The sequence below is a fragment of the Opisthocomus hoazin genome, chromosome Z (genome assembly GCF_030867145.1).
Source record: "Opisthocomus hoazin isolate bOpiHoa1 chromosome Z, bOpiHoa1.hap1, whole genome shotgun sequence".
Taxonomy (NCBI): Eukaryota; Metazoa; Chordata; class Aves; order Opisthocomiformes; family Opisthocomidae; genus Opisthocomus; species Opisthocomus hoazin.
The window spans coordinates 23793311-23812772 of record NC_134454.1 but is presented as its reverse complement, the minus strand read 5'-3'; the positions used below and the strand labels follow the sequence as shown (position 1 = coordinate 23812772).

At 39.1% G+C, this 19462-nt stretch overlaps 2 protein-coding genes and 1 long non-coding RNA gene across 5 annotated transcripts in view; 2 read left to right on the top strand and 1 right to left on the bottom strand.

The window, feature by feature from the left end:
- The window catches only part of FREM1 (FRAS1 related extracellular matrix 1), a 72993-nt gene extending 68239 nt beyond the window's left edge, over positions 1–4754 (top strand). For all 3 annotated transcript variants that reach the window (XM_009934471.2, XM_075411155.1, XM_075411154.1), the window contains one exon: positions 981–4754. In XM_009934471.2, the coding sequence (XP_009932773.2) occupies positions 981–1180 (200 nt within the window). In that variant the 3' untranslated portion in view covers positions 1181–4754. The remainder of the gene's footprint in view (positions 1–980) is intronic.
- Positions 1–19462, bottom strand: part of LOC142358864 (uncharacterized) — a 31951-nt gene that overhangs the window by 10425 nt on the left and 2064 nt on the right. The window contains exon 2 of the long non-coding RNA XR_012761910.1: positions 8980–9091. This is a non-coding gene — a long non-coding RNA (uncharacterized LOC142358864). The remainder of the gene's footprint in view (positions 1–8979; positions 9092–19462) is intronic.
- CER1 (cerberus 1, DAN family BMP antagonist) lies at positions 10473–12881 on the top strand. The gene is made up of 2 exons (XM_009934472.2): positions 10473–11000; positions 12397–12881. Exons 1-2 carry the CDS (start codon positions 10473–10475, stop codon positions 12688–12690), a joined length of 822 nt encoding a protein of 273 aa, XP_009932774.1. The 3' UTR covers positions 12691–12881.

Here is a 19462-nt window from a genome sequence, read left to right as displayed (position 1 = left end):
TAATTTAATGGTGTCATCTTGTATCAGAAATCTTGTGAACTAACTAGATGATCAGTTAAAGAAGATTTAATCACATCATTTTAGATTTCGCTATCTATTTCTTCTCACACACCTTTCATTTCATGAGAAATGGAAAGAACTCAGACGGGCCTTCTCTGTACCTCCTGATCCCTTTCTGTGAATGACTGCCTTAGTCATGGACTAGTGCTACTGCTTTCTTCTAACCTGCCTTGTTTCTGCTATACCGTCCACATTTTAGGTTCTTTTTTCCAATTGTGAACTGCAATTTTCAGCTCTTAGTAATCTTCTGAGATTAATTTACTAGCTATACTAAATTAACTCTAAAAACTACAGTTAGTTTGGGATCATGTTTAACAGTTTAATGTTTAATGTTAACCATGGTTCTGTTAACCTGAGAGAAATAAACTCTTCTGATAAGAATAAAGACTACAAGACCATTGTGTCAATCTTCTGACCTTGGTCTCTTCTAGTTAAGAAGACAGGTCATGTCAACCATGTTGGTCTTAGTAACTCAGAGGCTAAGTGAAAAGACGTGTTTTAGTTTGTATTAATTAACACTACCTAATTTTACAACTGTTAATTTCAACAGATCTGCAGGATTTTATTTTCAGAACAAATCTGAAGGCATCTGAGGCTGCCCAGACTTCAATATAACATTCGGCTTGGCATCTTAAGTATCAAAAGAGAAACTTGGCAGGAGATAGACATGCAATAGATGGAAAGAGAAAACATTTTAGATAGGCAATAATGAGGAAAAGTATATTTTCCCTTATTCAGATGGCACTAATTGCCTTACGAAATATTAAATTGTATTTTACTTGTATTCTTCCAGATGTTTTTTTCTCTCAGCACAATATTGTATGCATTTCCTAACAAAGGGATAGAACAACATGCTTCTGTTGGCATCAGGCTCCACAGACAATAAACATCACTGATTTTGTCTTACTGATTTCACACAGGCTTGAATGACCAAGTCAATCCTGGACTTTGGGAGTGGAATGGAGGAGAACCTGTAACCTATGTAAACTGGAGAAGAGGCTCCTACCACTTTCCAAAGAGAGGAAGAAATTGTGTGTTGGTGCAGAAGCGAGGAAAATGGCAAGCAACTGACTGCACGAAGGTCAAACGGAATGGCTATATATGTTCAAGAAAGCTGTAAAGAATGGAGGATCCCTGTGAAAGCATGTGGACATACACGTTGTTTCAGTTTTATTTATCTGTAGACATGTGAGGCTATGCAGTTAGAAAAGCGTCCTAATTATCAGCAAAGTTTATTTTACATGCTGCCAGAGGTGCAGATGCATTGGAGTCTACCCAACGAATAGAGGTCAGTTGCAAAGAGTAAGTCCAGGTTAAGGTTTTGAACTGTCCCCAAAGACTTTGATCTCTCACTTGTATGTATTTTTACACCAAAGAGCTAGGCCTGAAGGCTTCCATCACATTTTCGTGTAAAAATACCTCATTTTTTTAACAGAAAATAGCACATCAGCTGATTTGCTTCAGTCTTAAGGAGCGGGTGTGAATTGGCTGTTGCTTTAATTTGTTTGTAATAAAAATTGCAGTTTTATCCTGCAGTCACAAAAAGAAGAAGATTGCTTGGGGTGGAAATGAGGGCAAACTCTGCTGGCTAAAACCAGGTTCCTTTGGGTGACGAGGGGAAGGACATCGCGTCAGGAAACTGGAGCTTCTTTGGTGGATGCCCTAGTACAATACCTATGAGAATACCAATGGTAGGATTTAGTGACAGAGTACCAACAGGAGTAAAGCCTTGTATTTCTTTTTCTACCTCCCAAGGCCAGCTTCAGATCCTGGTGGATCTGCTCACACAGAGCTACATATTTTTTTACATTCCTAACCAAAATTGTTCAACATTTTTTGAAGTTGCAGAATGGTGCTGAAATTTTTAGTGTAATTAATAGGACATCTGTAAGTCTAATGCTATATAAAAAACTTGATACCGAAGCTTAATCCTAGAGTATTATCTTAGCATATTTAGTGATACATGAACATCATTAGGATTTATATGTGTGTATAAACCAATGTAATCATGAGATGTATTTTGTTCTAAAGCAGCTATGGCTTTTGAAAAGTATTAACCTAAGTCCTTATTAGGCATTTGAGGTTTTTTAAAATAATAACAAAAAATCCAGATTTAGTTCTGGGAAAGGCTTAAAAATTCGCATTTAATAAGAAAAAACAGCTGCCCATAACTTAATTTTAACTTACTTTAAATACATGCGGTTGCAGTGTTACCAATTTGTAACGTTATTGTAAATTTATATTTGAACTGTCAAAAATCTTCCTTTAGGACCTTTTTATTGTCAGCCTTAAAAAAAAAGAAAAAAGTCATAGGCTTCCTAAAAAAAAAAAATCAGAGCTCCTCTCAAACCCTTCCTCTGGCTATGATGAATGTGTGACAGTTGGTGTGGCACTGAGTCGGGTGAATTTGCCCTTGTGTACCTTACGGACACCCATCCCTCCCATCTGCCTGCCTGCTGCCAGCAGTTGATACTCCCCTCATCCCCTGTCAGGTCCTTCATTCAGCCAGCCTCTAGATCAATTGCCTCCGTACACTGTTTGCACTAGAGATGCAGAACTCCTTCTGGGGTTCCTCGCAGCAATTTCTCAGTCCTGTGAGGGACAGATGTAGCAGAATCACCTCTCCTCTCTGGGCTGAGGGATGCTGTTCCAGGGATATTTATCCCTTCTCCTTGCCTTTGGCATTTGTGGGTTATTTATCCTTCCTCCTCGCCTGTGACACATTAAATGAATATGCATGTGAGTAGCTGGACAGTCTTTATATACAGGCGAGAATCTTTCTGAAAGGACTGTTGCAGATAAGAACAAGCGCACTGCAAAACTTCAGGAAAAGTACTGCGGACAGAACCTCATCACCCTTACTGTTGGTATCAAGAGACACAGGCCAAAATATATCCAGGATTTCCTTTTTTCTTTTGCCATGGTAATCTTTATGCCAAGCATCTAGAAACTTTTGCTGGACACTAACACTTTTGCTTAAGCAGTTTTTACATCAACATAGCTACACTAACTGTTTCAAGAATTCCCCAAACTAAGTACCTCTGAGTACCCAACTAGACCTGTTTCTATTTCTAATAGTTTTCACTGCAAAAAAAAATTCGGATCTGACAAAGCACTCTTGGGACCTCTTGCTGTTGTGTGGTGGAATTCTGCGGCAAATCGACAAAGAGAGCTTGGTTAGACATAAACTTTCATTCCTTTGGGGCCTTCTTTTTATAAAAACTGCTGAGTTTACTGGTGCTATCTTGACAAAAACTGTTGAGATTAAATACCTCTCCTAATTATTTAATAAATAAATGACATAAACAGAGAGGGAATTTTGGCCAAGGTGCTTGTTACTTGATCAATAACTAATAAACGACTCGCGTCTAGGCTGAGACAACAGTGATCTCAGAGGTTTGTTTTATGTGAGAAGAGAGGAGCATTTCCCTTTTCATTATTTCATTTGAAATACTATAAAATGATACAAGAGTGTGGAGATTTCAGTACACAACAGACTGATAGTTGTGCAAACCATATGTGTTTACTGGTTGCATTAGATCTAATACAATACACTAATCAAGCTAGAATTCTTATACTGCGATGCAAGGATATTTTTGCCCTGAAAGGCTGATGAATTGTTTTTCAATACAATGAACTGTTCCAAATATTTGCTCATAAATCTTGTTTGTCCTTAAAAATTAAGTATTTTCTCAGAGATTTTTACAGCTTTTATTAGAATACTGGAGTTCAAAGAATATGACATAGTCAAATCAGGGAAAGCACAAATAAATCACTTTTTCTGTTGCCATAGGAAGCTGTTGTCTCTATGAGGTTTAGCAAAGAAAGGACCTAAAACCCTGGGGAGTCATTGGGAATTTTTCTAGTCTTCAATACTTTTTGAATTAGACTCTGAGTAAACTCAGGGTAAAATCAGTATTCAAAGGATCAGCATCTGCAGGGGAATTCTGAGAGGCTGTCAGTAAGAACAAGGAACATGTAAATGCTGGTGTTCATCTATGGATGCCACACTTTCTGGATAAACAGAGGATTTATTTTACCAGAACTATCCATATGCCTTTTAAGAGAAACAGAACCAAGATGCAACAGGTTAGTGAAAAGAACCCAGCCAATAGCCTAGATTTCTACAAAGGGACGGGCAATGTGAGCTCTTTGTGTGCCTGTCACGTTTAATCACCTTCTCTCCTTGACAATTATCTTTTAAATCTGTTCATAAATTTCAAACAAATTTGACAGAGAAGCAGTTGACTGAAAGACAATCATTATGAAAAAAACAGATAGGCAACTGGCCATAGGAGCACTTCTTCCAAACCAAAATACTCTAAAACAATTGTGTTGTATTAACTTCATGGAGATCAAGTTTCTAATCTGAAAAAAATCAGAAAAGTTTTCCAGATTTCTTTTGTACGCACTGAAACTTACTGAATGCCTTCAGGTCTTTATTCACTCATTCTAAAATTATAATAATAGCTTTGAGAGACTTATATCTATAATTCAGTGAATACTGTGATTCTACATTATTTACATCACAAGACTGGTGCTATTGTAATTCTTGTATTCAGAACATATATATATTGTTATGTTTAACTTTGTAATGTGTGTTAATACAAAATTGAAACATATTTTGGTGAATACATACTTCTTCAGGTTCATAGTCTCCCAATAGCTTTTTTTCTAGTGATAAAACACACAGTGTTGGGCATAGTAGAAATGTACTTACAGTTAAGCATAATATACCTACTGTTTACTCTATGCAGTTTCTGAATTCTGTTTTTTCTTCTGAATGAGCCTGTTCCTGAATTAATGCCATAAGGATGTCTGTATCATGAGCAACTATGTTTTAAAGAGAAAATTATGTTTGAGAAGTAAATTTAAGAAAAGTTATAGATCTGCAAATAGATATACAAGAGGAAGAATGAATTCAAGCAAGAGTGTCAGCCCACAAAACTGAATTTTAGTATGATTCCTGATTTAAAGGAGAACGTGAAAAAAGAAGTCATTGTCCCTCAGTAACCTCAGTCACCTTCATTGAAGACACGCAGATGTCATGTCAGTTCTCCTATTTTATTACCTTTTAAGAAGCTATGCTGCTTGTGAAATGGACAACTCTTCTACTACTCTAATTCCATTGCTTAACTACTATCCTCTACATAAGTACACAATTAGTATAAGGTTAGAAGACAAGAACGCAATAGGATTTGTTTGTTTATTTTTAGAGTGTTGAGATAATGTATTTTTTTGGTCAGAAGTAGTCTTAATGCATAGGAATTTGGTATCTGAAGTATGGGATATAAGCCAAATAAGCACAATAATATTTTATTCATACAGAAGAAATTTTCAGGTAAGTGTAAATATATTTTTACTTTAATCTGCATCTTCTTCCTTGGATTATGCTACAAACTTCTTCCTGGTGATGTCAAACTCTTCAGTGAATCACCACTGCTCTCTCAAATTATTCACGGCAATCTAAGAAAGATGTGTCTTCCCGAAGACTGAAATGTCACAGCTTAACAAGCCAAAGCAATCAAGCAAATGCCCAACACAGATCCTCAGGTGGGGTCTGGAATTGGGTATGCTCTCAGTTAGGCAATACCTATGCGTGAATACCATTCAGGAGATGCTTCAGGAGGGGGACACCTGTTCAAAATCTACCAGCCTGAGAACTGTGACAGAGAGAAAGCCATCCACTGCCTCTGCGTACGTACCTACAGCCACAAGAACGCGGGCATATGAAAGGACAGTCTCCCTAGCCCTGCTGGATACATATGCAAACGTTTTCAAGTGTGAGCATCTACATTTGGGCAGCAGTTTGAAACTTAAGACTCCAGTTCCATTGCTACAGCACAGAGAAATGAAACAGAGAAATGAAACAGAGAAATGAGAACAGGAAGGTATAAATGGATGAAGAAGGAAACAATGCAGCAGAGGTCTTTGAATAGCAAAGGGGTGAATTCATGATATACAGTATCTAAGATTGAAGGTGAAAAACTAAACAGATTTATTATCTGTTCTTTCATACCATACTGTGTAAAAAGCCTTTTGGTTTCATAATTACAACGTTTCCATGAGGCTTCTATGTGATCTGTTTCCCTGAAACTCAGTAAAACAAAGACCACAGATGGCTTTCTTTGATAAGTACAATAATTGGAGAACAAACTGCATAGTGCTAATTCATTAGTTCTGAGGTTTTCATATGGGTTCTGTAAAAGATGTATTTGGATACAAGTTTGTCTACATAGGATGTGTTTTGAAAATGACAGGTTATTGAATTTGGCTGTAATATATAAAATCCATGTTAATGATATAATCATCAATCATGCTATGATGAGACTATTTAGCTCAACAGAAGGCAAGTAATTCAGCCACTGCCTAAGAATTATTTTTAGGCATCAACTGGCAGTGTAACTAATCACTCCGCTTATGTCTGTAATGACTGAATAAACTCCATCTCTGAAACAAATGAATAATACCACTTTGTATTTGCATAGCACTTGCCATCTATAGACCTGACAGTTTTAAAAAGATGGGCAAACACTCACAGTGACTATTTCTAGTGAAAACAGAATGTCCTGAATAAATTGCTACTACGAAGGCAAATCAAAGCCTGCTTGAAAGACACCACTGCATTTAGCTACCAAGATTTAACAGCCAAAATACAGTGAAAACATGTGCTATGCTTATATGAAAGGGTAATCAGGCAGGAAAACAAGTTTTTATAAAAGATACAGCATTGCTTTTTGTAGAAATCTGAGATTAGCTGTATTTGGAACATAATGGTTATATGCCCAGGCCAATCTCTGTTGTCAATTATTAGTCTATGCAGTTGATGTCACCACAGAAAGACTTACAAATATTGACTATTTTTAGCTACAGAATTATTCTCCAAACTCGCTGTCTGAGCGGGGATGACTTCCCATAATGCAGACAGGCTCCTGGCTGAGCTGAGAGGCTGAGGACAGATCTGCTACCTATGCACAGTTATATAGGCAGCTGACTCCAAAACAGATTTAGACAATATGTAAGTACAGAGCAAACTGTGCCCAGATGTAGCAGGTCCCATTTCTTACTAACTTTGTCTCTGGGAAACCAGCCACAGCTTACTATCGTAGGCATGAAGGAACAGAATTAAAGTGGCCTGGCAGAACCAGAGCTGGCATGCTGCTTTTGGCTCTCCACAGATCTTAGGCAAAACCATCTAAGAAAACCCAGGAACTAGAACTGGCTTGACCTAGAGGAGAAGAGAGATCTGTTTTCTGCCTTTGGGTTGCAGAGTAGCTTGCAGAGTGACTTGCTGACACTGCTTTGCTTCAGCCTTCTTTCCCACCCTTCTGTAAATAATTTTTCATGCTTTAGCATCTGAAGCCCTCCAAGGCAGGCCTTTTCTTCTTGCTGTATGTTACAGGATAGAATAGTACATACCATGAATGGATCCTGATCTTGAACAGGTTTGTTTCAGTGCCATTCCACCGCAAATGTAACACTAGCAGCTTAACATCTACATATATATGCCAATACTAAGGCTTTCATACAACCCTTGTTAATATTTGCATTGCATCAATAACTCAGACCAGTTCAGTTTAGACAGAAGTGTCTGGGCAACCCAGTTGTTCCAGTACTATAATTTACTTAATTTTTATTTGTGTATTGACACAGAAATTCTTCAATCATTTGCACCATATTTGCTGCTTGTAACATGATTAATTCTTTGTGAAGAGCTGCAGAAAGAACCTTCTGTAAACAGCCATAATAAAATTATTTTACTCATATTCTTACTATGAAGAAGAGAACCCTCCAGCGGAAACTAAGACGCTATCTGGGCACCAAACCATGCCTCAGCCACATCAGGTAAGAAGGGCAGAATACACCTGCACACATACGCATATGTTTTTTTCTTTCAGGGCAGACTGGGGTAAAATTGAACTGAGACTTACAAGCCCTTTTTCTTCTGCCTTGAAGGTAGTGGGATTTTCTAAGCAGGCTTTGAAGGGAGGTAAATTGGGCCTTTCAGGCACTTAGTTTTCAATTCTGTAAACATACATGTGAGTAATTTAATGAAATTTTGCTTATATGGATAAAGTTAAATACAGACATTACAGGATCAAGACCACAGCTGGAACTTTTAAACAGAAAAGCTGTTATACCACTGGTCTAGACTTAGAGAACAGGCACTTGCTGGCAAAAGAAGTGAAAAATAGCTGAAACAGATACAAGCAAACAGAAAAAACATTTCTGTCATGTTGCTATAATCCAGATGGAATAATCTTTAAATTGTTTTAGTTAGCTTTGTATTTTTTGTATATAAAAAGAGCAAAGAGCTGCAAAAATAAATGTTTCTTCAAACAGTCAAATCTTGTGTTTGAAAGACATTGCCAAACGTGTCAGACCTTCTTTGTCAATATAATACAATATAATACACAGGACTGAGTATCAGTCCAGTCTTGTAACTCTCTGAGCAACTAAAATAAAGAGGAAAAATAGAAGGAAAACTCAAAATGTAATATCCTTGTCTTTGCTGGGTGATTCTGAGTGACTGCTACCAACATGCACCAGATACAAGGAATTTTAGTTTCAAGGGTCAACTGCTTCAAGTGCAACTTGTTGGCCACTAAAGATAGGATGTGAGGATTCAAATTGCTCTTCTAGGCCACTTTATTTTCTATCATCAGATTAATCCTCTTGACTCACTGTAACTCCACCCAAATGCTCTACATGCTCGTGTAAATATGCAAGGACTTTTTGCATACACAGCTCACAACCAGTCTTGCTGCTGATACCAGTATTTTCTATGATTTCACTCCTGACAACTGTGGGAGAAACTGCCCTCCCAGGGCACACTTGAAACTTCAGGAAGGCATCAAAACAGTGGCAGAATTAAATTGCTTTCAGCTGAAACTACAGAGCAATAAAGCTTGTGCTTACCTTAATGAGGTCATCCTACTGAGGTCAAGGCACAAATACACTGTACTGTTGGTGTGTGAACTCTATTCTTGTTGGAGCTCCATCCACTTCTGTCTCAGGATAGGCCTCAAGACTAGAACAAATTTTAACTCAGGTGAATTATGTGGTATGGAAAAGCTCTAGATCACCACTGATTTTGTGCTAAAGTTATAGGTCAGTGCCTCACAAGCATGTTGCAAGGCATTCAGTTTACTCCAATTATCAGGCAATAAAATAATTACCCAGAAATGAAAGTCAAGTAACTCCATACATCTAGTACAGACCACTTAAGTTTCCAAGAATAATGAACAGATTAGCTACAAACTTGAGAGTCTATTGATCAGCCCTTTCTGGTAGAAACAGGAGCGTATAAAGTACCTAAATGGCAAATTATCTGAAGAAGAATTTCCTTTTAGTATTTTCAGATGAGAATCAGTTTGCACTGTTTATTAAAAATATGTTCTTCTTCTCCCAAAACTTTCCTCTGTATGATGTTCTATTATATTTTTTTTTATTACATGTTGCATAGCATGATAATTTGGCAAAAGACGTCTCCTCTTTAGGGTCTAGCAGTCTTTAGATATTTCTGTTGAGACACTGATGTCTAGAATCATAAAATATGTCAGTTCTAACATGTTTTGCTTAAATTCTCTTTTTGTTTACAAAGTTTACAGGATGCCAGTAGTGGCTTAGGTGCCTGAACAGGATCTAGCAGTGTTAGTTAATATTTGAGAATCTGGGGCGCAGAGTTTCTTCACCCTGGGACCTTTTATTCTGGGCTAGTGATACATCTGCACTCCAGCAGCTGCAAACCTACTGTGAGGGAGGTGAAGCAAGGGCCAGTGCTCTCTGTCAGGTTCTTCTGGGTGTGTGAGCACCAGTCTGACAGTTTGCAGGGGTGCTGCTGCAGGCCCTTGGGTCATATCCCAAATCTGAAAGACCAAAATTAGACTCAGCTTTTGAAAACATGGGCTGATTTTACATCTCCAGATCCAGCTTCTTGTTTTAGCAAACTTTAATCTGCTTGCCTTTTCCTGTTGTGATGAAATAACACTCCCTGTTTTGACAGTCTCTGACTTTGTGGAATGGAAAGTTAAAGTAAACAATGAAGACCACATTGAACATGCTAATACACAACCTCAAATGTTTCCTTAATTCCTAGGCCTAAACTAGACAGTTTATCCAAACATTTTGTCCTGTTGACTCCTCCTGTCCCCCACAACATCCTGGGTTACTAGATTTTAGATAGGAACTTCTAATACACATAATCCAGATTGAAAGCAGAGTTTCATTAGCACAAACTCCCCTATCACAATTGTAATCTACAGTAAATGAATGCAATTAGCCACACCAGGGTCTCCCCTGAGCCCTCCCCTCCTCCTCAGCCATAAGCTGACACCAGGCTCTTGTATAAAGCTAGCACATGACATTCACTGCAATAGCAGCAGGTTTACAGGGCTTCACTTTACAGGATCATGTCACTGCTTCTCCTTCAGCTGTTAGTGCTGTCATGTCTTGGAGCCGCAGAGCCGCAGGGAGATTCACCACAAAGGAAAAGCAGAAGGCCGTTTCAGCACCTTTTCTACCCAGACAAAAACCTGCTCAAAAGTCAGAGTTTTCGTGAGCTGGTAGGGGAGAAGCCAGTAGGTGTTGATGAAACCCTGGGAGAACCAAGCTTTTTTGTAGCAATTCCACAGACGGCATCTGAAAGTGTGAAGCAAGAGGAGAAAAAAATGTCTAGATTCATCCTTCCCAATGCAGAACTCCATGCAGACCAAGACCTGAGAACCTGGGCAGCACCCAGAGAGATCTCTCCTGCGGAAAACTTCTCTCCATCCCACTATTCCAGCAAGAGCGAGGCTGAAATTCCCTATAGGAAAGATGCCAAGAAATTTTGGGAGCACTTCATGTTAAAGAAAAATTCAGCATCTGAAGAGGTTGTCCTGCCAATCAAGACCAATGAAATGCACCAAGAAAACTGCAGAACCCTGCCTTTTTCCCAGGTAAGAACAGGTGTCCAAGATCAATAAATGTGTCCTTTCCCCTGCCTCTTGTGATCAGCACCTAAAGACACACAAGTTAGTTCATTTGCTAAGTCACAGGGCCACTTCAGAATGCTCACACATAAGCAGCTGAAAAACACTGCTGGAAAAAGCTGAAAAGCCTTTAGTCTGATGAGGTAACTAAATAGCAGCATTAGAAAGCTACACGTTCAATTTTCAGAGAGTTATTTATTCTTCTTATGCAAAGATATTCTGACCTAGCCTGAGAAATCAGGGCAGTAGTAAGTAATTATCTATTCAACGAATACACATCTAAACAGTTTGCATACAGAATTACCTATATATATATGTGTGTGTATACATATACGCATAAGCATATATACAAAAAGAGTCCAGGGCAAGTATTTACAGGAGAAGCTGGTTGTTTTCTTACAGCTAAGCAAGGATTCCTTTCTGCTGTACTAATCACAAGACTGATGTATACATCTAATTCTGTACTAAGAATAATGGACAACTCATGAATTGTCCCATGCACAGATAAAGCTATTCTGTTGTAGTGTAACATAAACACAAGCAAATAGTATAGGTGAAAGTGCTGTATTCTTCATAAGGCAACATCTGTTCTCAGTGTTTCTATAATTATGGTCTGTTAAAGACCGTGTTTTTTCACATCCCTCACTAAATCTATGTCACTGGCAGACATACGTAAATATAGATGTGGCCTAGAAGCTTGCACCATCTTACTTTTCGTGCCATGTAATACCACAAGCTTTCTCCAGTGTGGCTGCAGTTATGCCAATACAAAAGTGATAACTTCAGTTTAACTTTTTACAGCTTGGGAGTTCATATCGGCTCTCCCGATACAAGGAACCATTATCCTTGCAAGCCAAGAGATTACAGAACTTCCATTGCAATTTTAAGATTTTCATTAGAAAAAAACTGCTAAAGAACATTATACCTTTTCTACATGCAGATAGATCTTCAAGATTACAGTTGAGTCTAGCTTGTGGCTTATATATAAGCACATTAGGCCAAAAGGATGTTTTAAGTCCTGCTAAGTTGGTAAGACTGCTTAACCATGTCAGAAACGTAGAACTCAAAGAGCAATCAAAAGGTAAATATGACAGACCCACCTACTGGATCTTCTCCCATCAGCTCACAAAGGCTTATATTGAAGCAGATTTTGTCTTTGTTCAACCTAAGAAATACCCATAAAGTTTGCTTTTAAAAGCTCTTATGTTTTACTGCTTGATTGACATTAAAAATAAATGTGTTTAAAGTAAATGTTCTGAGAAGAAAAAATATGGTATTTTGGGGTTGTTTTTGCCTTCATGCCTTCTAGAAAAGTCCATGGGCCATTCATGTACCAAGAGACTCAAACTGCTTTTTGTTTCAGGGTGTTACTCACGAGAACTGTGAGAAGGTGATGATACAGAACAATCTGTGTTTTGGAAAATGTAGTTCCTTTCATGTTCCTGGTCCAGAAGATCGTCTTTACAGCTTTTGTTCTCATTGCTTGCCCAGCAAGTTCTCCATGAAGCGCCTGTATCTCAACTGCACCAGTTCTGTACCGGTGGTCAAAGAAGTCATGATTGTAGAAGAGTGTAAATGTGAGACTCAGAAGGTTAAAGACCCTGCAATTGGATCTCTGCTGTCAGACTTGCATGCAAATGTACATGAGCACAATTAACCTGTGCAAAGTCCTTCTGAACTCCTTGATCGTAAGAATTTGCCAACAAAAAACCCACAGAACTAAAGCTTTCGTCACACTGGTACGTAAAAATATTAAAGATGCAGACTTTCTATTTGGACTGCTTCTCTGCTTCAATAACAACTTTACCTAAAATATAACAGATGTTTCCTTGCAGCTGTGAAAGACATGGAGATGAGATTACTGGGTTTATGTGTAGAGTTCTTACTTTAACAAGGGAAACCTTTAAAAATTTTCCACCCTTCCTATCACTGTTTATAGGATGCTAATAGCTGAAGAAGTAGCATAACTCAGCTGTGCAAAATCCTAACTTATTGGCTGGTTTACATTGCCCCTGCTTGCAGGGACTACCAATACAGTGCTGTTGGCAACACAGATGAGGCTTCAGTCTCCTCCTTGCAAAAACAGGTCTACTTTTACATCAAGATAGTGATTGGAGAGTGTAAAATATAAATGGACATAAGGCAGATAGAGAGCTATGACTAGTTAAGGTCATTCTGATTGCACCCAGCTGGAGTTCAGTTCCCTACGAAAACTAATATACCTCACAATTTATACACTTAGACCGTGGTTGCAAAGGGTATTTTGCCATAGAAACAACTTACTGTGCTTCTACATGCCTGCATTTGCTCTGCATGTTTTTTTATTGAAAGTGTTACGTAATAGAAGAAGAAAAAAATATTAAAAAAGGTATACTCCCACAGAAAACATCATAGATTAATAGATTGTTATTATTGTTACTATTTACACTTACTGTGGAAAGACAATGCACGTTTTCCAGTCTGATGAATTTTAACATTGTCAGTGACACCAAGATAAAATTTAGGCAATGTTCTCAACACCTAAACTGAAGCAGAAAAGGCATTAATGTGACAGAAAATCGCAGGAGGATTTTATCAGCATGGCAATACCTACACAGCTGAGAAAACTCTGTTAGGAATGGTGTGAGTCTAGTGCTAGTCAACACAGCACCAGTGGCTGTCAACTGAACTGCTGGCTCCTCTGCTCTCTCCAGCTGCTTCTCCCTGGATTTGTCTTGCAGACATGGCACACCAGACAGTGATCAGCTTCCAGCAGCTAGGCTTCAGCCCATCTCCAACCCAGCTCCTTCAGTCCTCTGAGAATCTGCTCCACTGCTATTGCCAAACTCTCAGACCTGGGCCCCTGTTGTTAAACTATTCACAGCTCTTTTTTTGGGGTATTGACATAGCCGGTCAGTTCAAGGGTTGGGTAAATGATTCCTTGTATTTGAGCTGCACAGTGATCAGAAGTGTCTTAATTTCCTGTCAAAAATTTTGTTTGGTATGGCTTTGGAGTGCAAGGTCCATATTTAATATTTACTGAAAATTGCATCTGAATGATATTCTGATACTGGATCTGAACTGCTGCAATAGCTGTTTGCTTCTGCAGGTCATGTGCAGTGAGTGAACTGAAGATTAGTATATAGTTATATTTCATTATATCTAAGCCTGTTTTTAAATAATAAAAGTTGTGTACTGAAACTGAACAAAGCCTTCTCTCCATCCTTTTACACTACAGACTGATGTGCAAACTGTATGTGGCTGTTTGTACACTCTGGCATGATATATGACGCCATTCCAGTAACAAGCTGTCAAGGTCTTATCATCGCTGTACTGAACGCAATAAAGGAAATACTTTAATATTTATTCTAGCTTTATAATGCTCATAGCTGTTCTCAGGATGCTAATGCAATGAACTAGCACCCAGATTCAGAAATGTACCTTCACATACCAGGCTGCATTAGGCATCAGTTTATGACCAAAGAAAGAAAAGCTTTTCTAACAGGCAAAGTAGCACCAGCTAGCAACCGTATAGTTTCAGAGAACAAAGTATTTCTCTATTTCTCATGCTTTTTCAGTAGAGATTCCTCCTCACTGTCCAATTGCATAGTCAGCCCTAACGATGGGTGCTTTGTTAAAGCATGCTATATGCAAGTGGAAAAGCTAAGAAACAGCTCCTTGCCTTACCATAAGGTACAAACCTCAGCAACTTATCAACACTTTGTGAGTTATTGTGTGTGATTATTAGTGTTCATTTTTAATCATGCCCGAGGAAGAAAAGCACACAAAGCATCAAAGTTTCTAAGTTTTTTCTCTTTATTCCCAACTTTGTTGTTTAATCTAAAAAACCTAAATCTTCCGGGCTTCTAACTACTCCTTTTTTAAAGCTGTGTGAATATATTAGAATGTTTGTCTGCATTTTTTTTTCTGAAATGCAAGTACTTAGGTTTGATACTTGCAGAGCACCACTTGAAGGTAGGACCTACATACGCTCCCAGTAAGATCACAAATCTATTAAAAAGAAAAATCTTCCAGTCTTGTAATTTCGACATGACTGACTGCTAAACTGTGACTTTTGCACATAAGGATGGCAGAACTGAGGCTGTATTGTGGATTGTAGAGTATTCAGCCTAATTTTTAAAGCTGCTTCTGTGTGCTGAAGCATTTCTGGAGTCGAAGAAAGCTATTCATGTTGGGAGTTTGCACGATCAGGTTCTTTGTGTGAATTTGCACAGCTTAAAAGTAGGTGAAAAGAGGTAATGACAGCTGTAGTAATTGCTAATTAGATTAGTGCTGTAGGGTTTTTTTTATAAATGTTTAATTAACCCAGCAATGCCTGGTTGGATGTAATTAGCACAGTATTCTGCAAAATCAGGAATGTGCTAATTGGATCAGATTTCTCAGCCTCTAAAAATTCCATATTAGGAATAAGTTATACGAATTTTGCTCTCTTGGATCAACTATGATGGCCTCTAGTAGCGTAATAGTGTGGGCTAGAAAAGTGAGGGGTGTCATCTATATCACTATATGGATGTTTTCAGCAGTAATGCCATTATAGCAGCAAATCTGCATGACTTTAGTTGTGTCCATTCAGAGGTTGCATGCTTTCTGTAATGAAAGCTTTCCCACTGTAACTATGCTTGCAATGTAAGTGCTGTTAATGTGATCTCCTCTATTTCAGAGCACTCCTTGTGCAAACCTATCTTACAGAAGAAGCCTAAGCCATAGCCGCAGGGCTTTCTGAAAATTCAGCTCAATCCCAAGAGGAGTTTGTATACGCTCCTGCCATTTTATTTGACCTACTGCCTCTCTTCCAAATGGATGTGCTTTACTTTGAAAATAATTGAAGAGAAGTGCTGTTTATTTTAATTGCTTAAGCAACATAAAACTTCAGTATAGGCTATTCTCTTAAATAAGGATTTTGTGCAACTGGCTTTAATGCCAGTAATTACAGCAAACACTAGAGTTACATCAAACTTTTATCAAACTCTCTACAACCATATATTCCAGGGAAAAGTCTCTGAAGTTGCACTGAGTACTTCATGCTGTGCTTGGTACTTTGTTCATCATTTATGAAATACTCAAAGCTAACCTCATGGCTGTCAGCTAACAAGTTTTAGCACGTTTTACTGACAGTCGGTGAAATCTCTTGTGGTACTTTGTCTTAAATGTACCAGCTCCTTGCTGCAATTGCACGACAATGAGATTCCCTAGTCAGAGAGAAGCTCCCTGACAGCCTGTACAGCTGCATAATCACATCATGTCTGGGAGCGACTGCTGTGCAGGAGGACAGTGCATGTGAAGAGGTGTGGAGTTGAGGCTACCTCGGGCCCTCCATCAGGCAGCTTGCCAGTGGGAACAGGAAGCACTGATAGCGAATTACAAGTATTTTGCATCTGCTGTTTTGCTGAGCCTAAATCCTTGAATATCTGGTATGCAGCCACCAACTTCAGCTCCCCTGAAATCTCTCCCTGGCAGCTGTGCGCGCTCCCTCTGCTCAGATGAGAAAGAATGGGGATGAGAACACTCTGTAGTTGGCCTGCTGCAGGAATATTGATAAAAATTATATTGGCCACACTGAGAATAAAATCATACTGTTTACAGTGCCTTGTGCTCTGTGGTACCAGCAAAATGCACTTCAACTTGAAACACAAAATAATGGACCAAATGCTAAGATCAATAATAATAATAATAAATGTCAAGGCCAGCCTTATGTTTCTCTGAGGCATTTTCATTTTGCTGGTTTAGAGTGTTGCTATTACAAGCCCTTTCACCCAATATTCTGCTGATGGCTGCAGCCTGTGGTCAGGGTGTTCCAACAAAACAGGCATGTACCTAAGCTGCCTTTCTGAACAAGGCAGCATCTCGACCCTCTGCTGCAGCTGGTTCAAGCTCACCTCACACCACGACAGATGCGGAAGCATTCAAGCAGTCTGTTGCCCTGCCTGGACTTCAGACAGCAACTCCTGGAGGGAGAGAGGCGTTAGAAGACCTAATGCTAGGACATCTGTGGCTGGACTTCATCTGAGCAGAGCTCCTCACAACACTGAAGTGCCTTGGATGAAAATTAACTCCCTAAATTAGAGTATTGCCTGGTCTAGCACAGCCCCCAGGTAACCTATCTGGGCTGGGGGATCAGTAAATTTCACCACGCCTACTACTGAGGCAGACAGATCGGAAAACATATCTTGACTTTGATCTTTCTGGTGACTGGGACAGAGAGAAAATGGAGCCCGAGAAACCTTTTCCTTTACTTCAACACCTATTGCCTCTTCCTCAGTATGTGACATTGAGGCTGACAAAACTTCTGGGCCCAGACAGGTTTTATTTCAGCACAGCATATCATTAACACAGACTTCTGTTTTCATGATGTGAAGAATTTTGCTCCCATTCTAGTTAGGAAGTGTCTCCTATGTACATTGGCAAGGTTTCTAAGGAAGTGAGCGATGCAACGGTGCTGCAGAAAAGAAGTGGCAGTAACAAACTGCACAATTTAGAAGGACCCAGGAAGATGAGCACTGTTGAGAAGGCTGATTTCTCGTCCCAGGAGTTAGGTGTGCACAGACAGCGTCCCTTCTGCACATCAATCCAGGGGCACCACTGGGCTCAAAACCAGTCCTGGAAAACAGTCTCATGAAGCATGGGGCTCATACACAGTAAGAATCATGGGAGGCACAGTGCATACCTCTCTCCTGCATGTGCTCTAAAGAACAGAGCATCAGCTGTTACTGCACATGGCTTGATTTTAGCATGCTGATTTAATGTTTACAGAGTGCCAGTAAAATTTATATGATGACAGCTGGTGGCTCCTGTGGTAATTTATAAACAGCAACAACAACACAACACAGACATCAGAAATTCCAAGAGGAATTCTGCACTCTTGTGCAACATTCAGCATGGAAGAATGTGGGTATTTTTCTAATTTTGCAGACTTTTAATAACCTTTGTGTAAGACATCCATATTGGGCTCTATGTAAAATCCGTATTATGCAAAGTTAGTATTTCCCCTAGGTATGTTTTTTCCTTTGGAATGGAGTTCACCACAAAGACAACTCTATCTATCTGGATCTGATATTCTGGCAAGTGTCAGGTAATTTCTATAGTCCGAGCCTTTGCAAGTTTAACTGGGAAGTCCAGCACATGATTGCCTGCTTTTCTTCCTGCACCGTGCTTGCCCAAAAGAAATATTAACAAATGGAAACTTCTGTGCTGATGACTGAACCAGAACAGAGTACTGTCCTTGTTCCACAGCCTGTGTTTAGCCTGCGCATCCATGAATAGAAAAGAGTAAAATACAATCTGCCTGACAAGACTACAGATCTAATGACCAGCCATTATCAGTGTGGCACTACAGAAAATGCAAATACTGGGTATTTGACTACAAGATGACATTACTGACGGATTCTTTTTCATTCTGCAGGAAACCTTCATCGATTATAGCTTACCTCTTTGTTTACCTTTCGGCTTTATTTCCCAAGTCCTTGGTTTCCCCTCCACTCCTTGGTTGGCTTGGTTTTTTTTGCGTCTGCATTTGTTCTTCAAATCAGTGAAAAGTTTTCACAGTTTAGTATGTCTTTTACATATAGGCATAAATTTGTACATGACATTTGTCATGGAATAGAGGCAGAGGCTGGGGGTTTTTTTATTACAACAACCTTTCCAGTGATTCTTTTCCCTATGTTTTTTAATAGTCCAATTAATATGTCTATTATTTTCAGCGCTACCTGTTCCTAGGGTCATATGTCGGCTGTTCTTGAGGAAGTGTTATCTTCTGCTTTACCTGGAACATGCTTCCTTCTCTTTCCAGACAACGTCCAGTTCCTGCTAAGAATAACTATTTTCAGGTCAGAGCAAATTTAGCTTGAAATGTTAACAATTGCCCTGTAGAACAGAAGACTGTGTACATGGAATAGATAAATCAGTACAAGGTCCAAAAGTCTTGCCAAAAGTTTGAAATCCACCTAAACACTAAACTGACTTCTTGGGTACTCCCTTCTTAGAATAATCATATTACGAGTAAGTTTTAGGAAGAGTGTTATCAGTGGCTGCCCTGGTTTCAGCTGGGATAGAGTTAATTTTCTTCCCAGTACCTCCTGTGCTTTGGATTTAGTATGAGGAGAATGATGTTTTTAGCTGTTGCTAAGAGATCAAGGCCTTTTTTTTGGTTTCCCAGGTTCTGCTGATGTGCAGGTGTGCAAGAGCCGGGAGGGAGCACAGCTGGGCAGCTAACCCACGCTGACCAACTGCAATATTCCATACCATAGATGTCATGCTCAGTTTGTAAATGGGAGTTGGCCAGGGGGCAAGGAATCTTTTACGGCAGTTCAACCCTTTTCCATGAGTTTGATCCTTTTTCGTAAGATTGACCTTTTTTCCGTAAGTTCAACCTTTCTGTGAGTTTGGTCTTTTTCTGTGAGCTCCGTGAAATCGCCGACTTCCATGATAGCTAC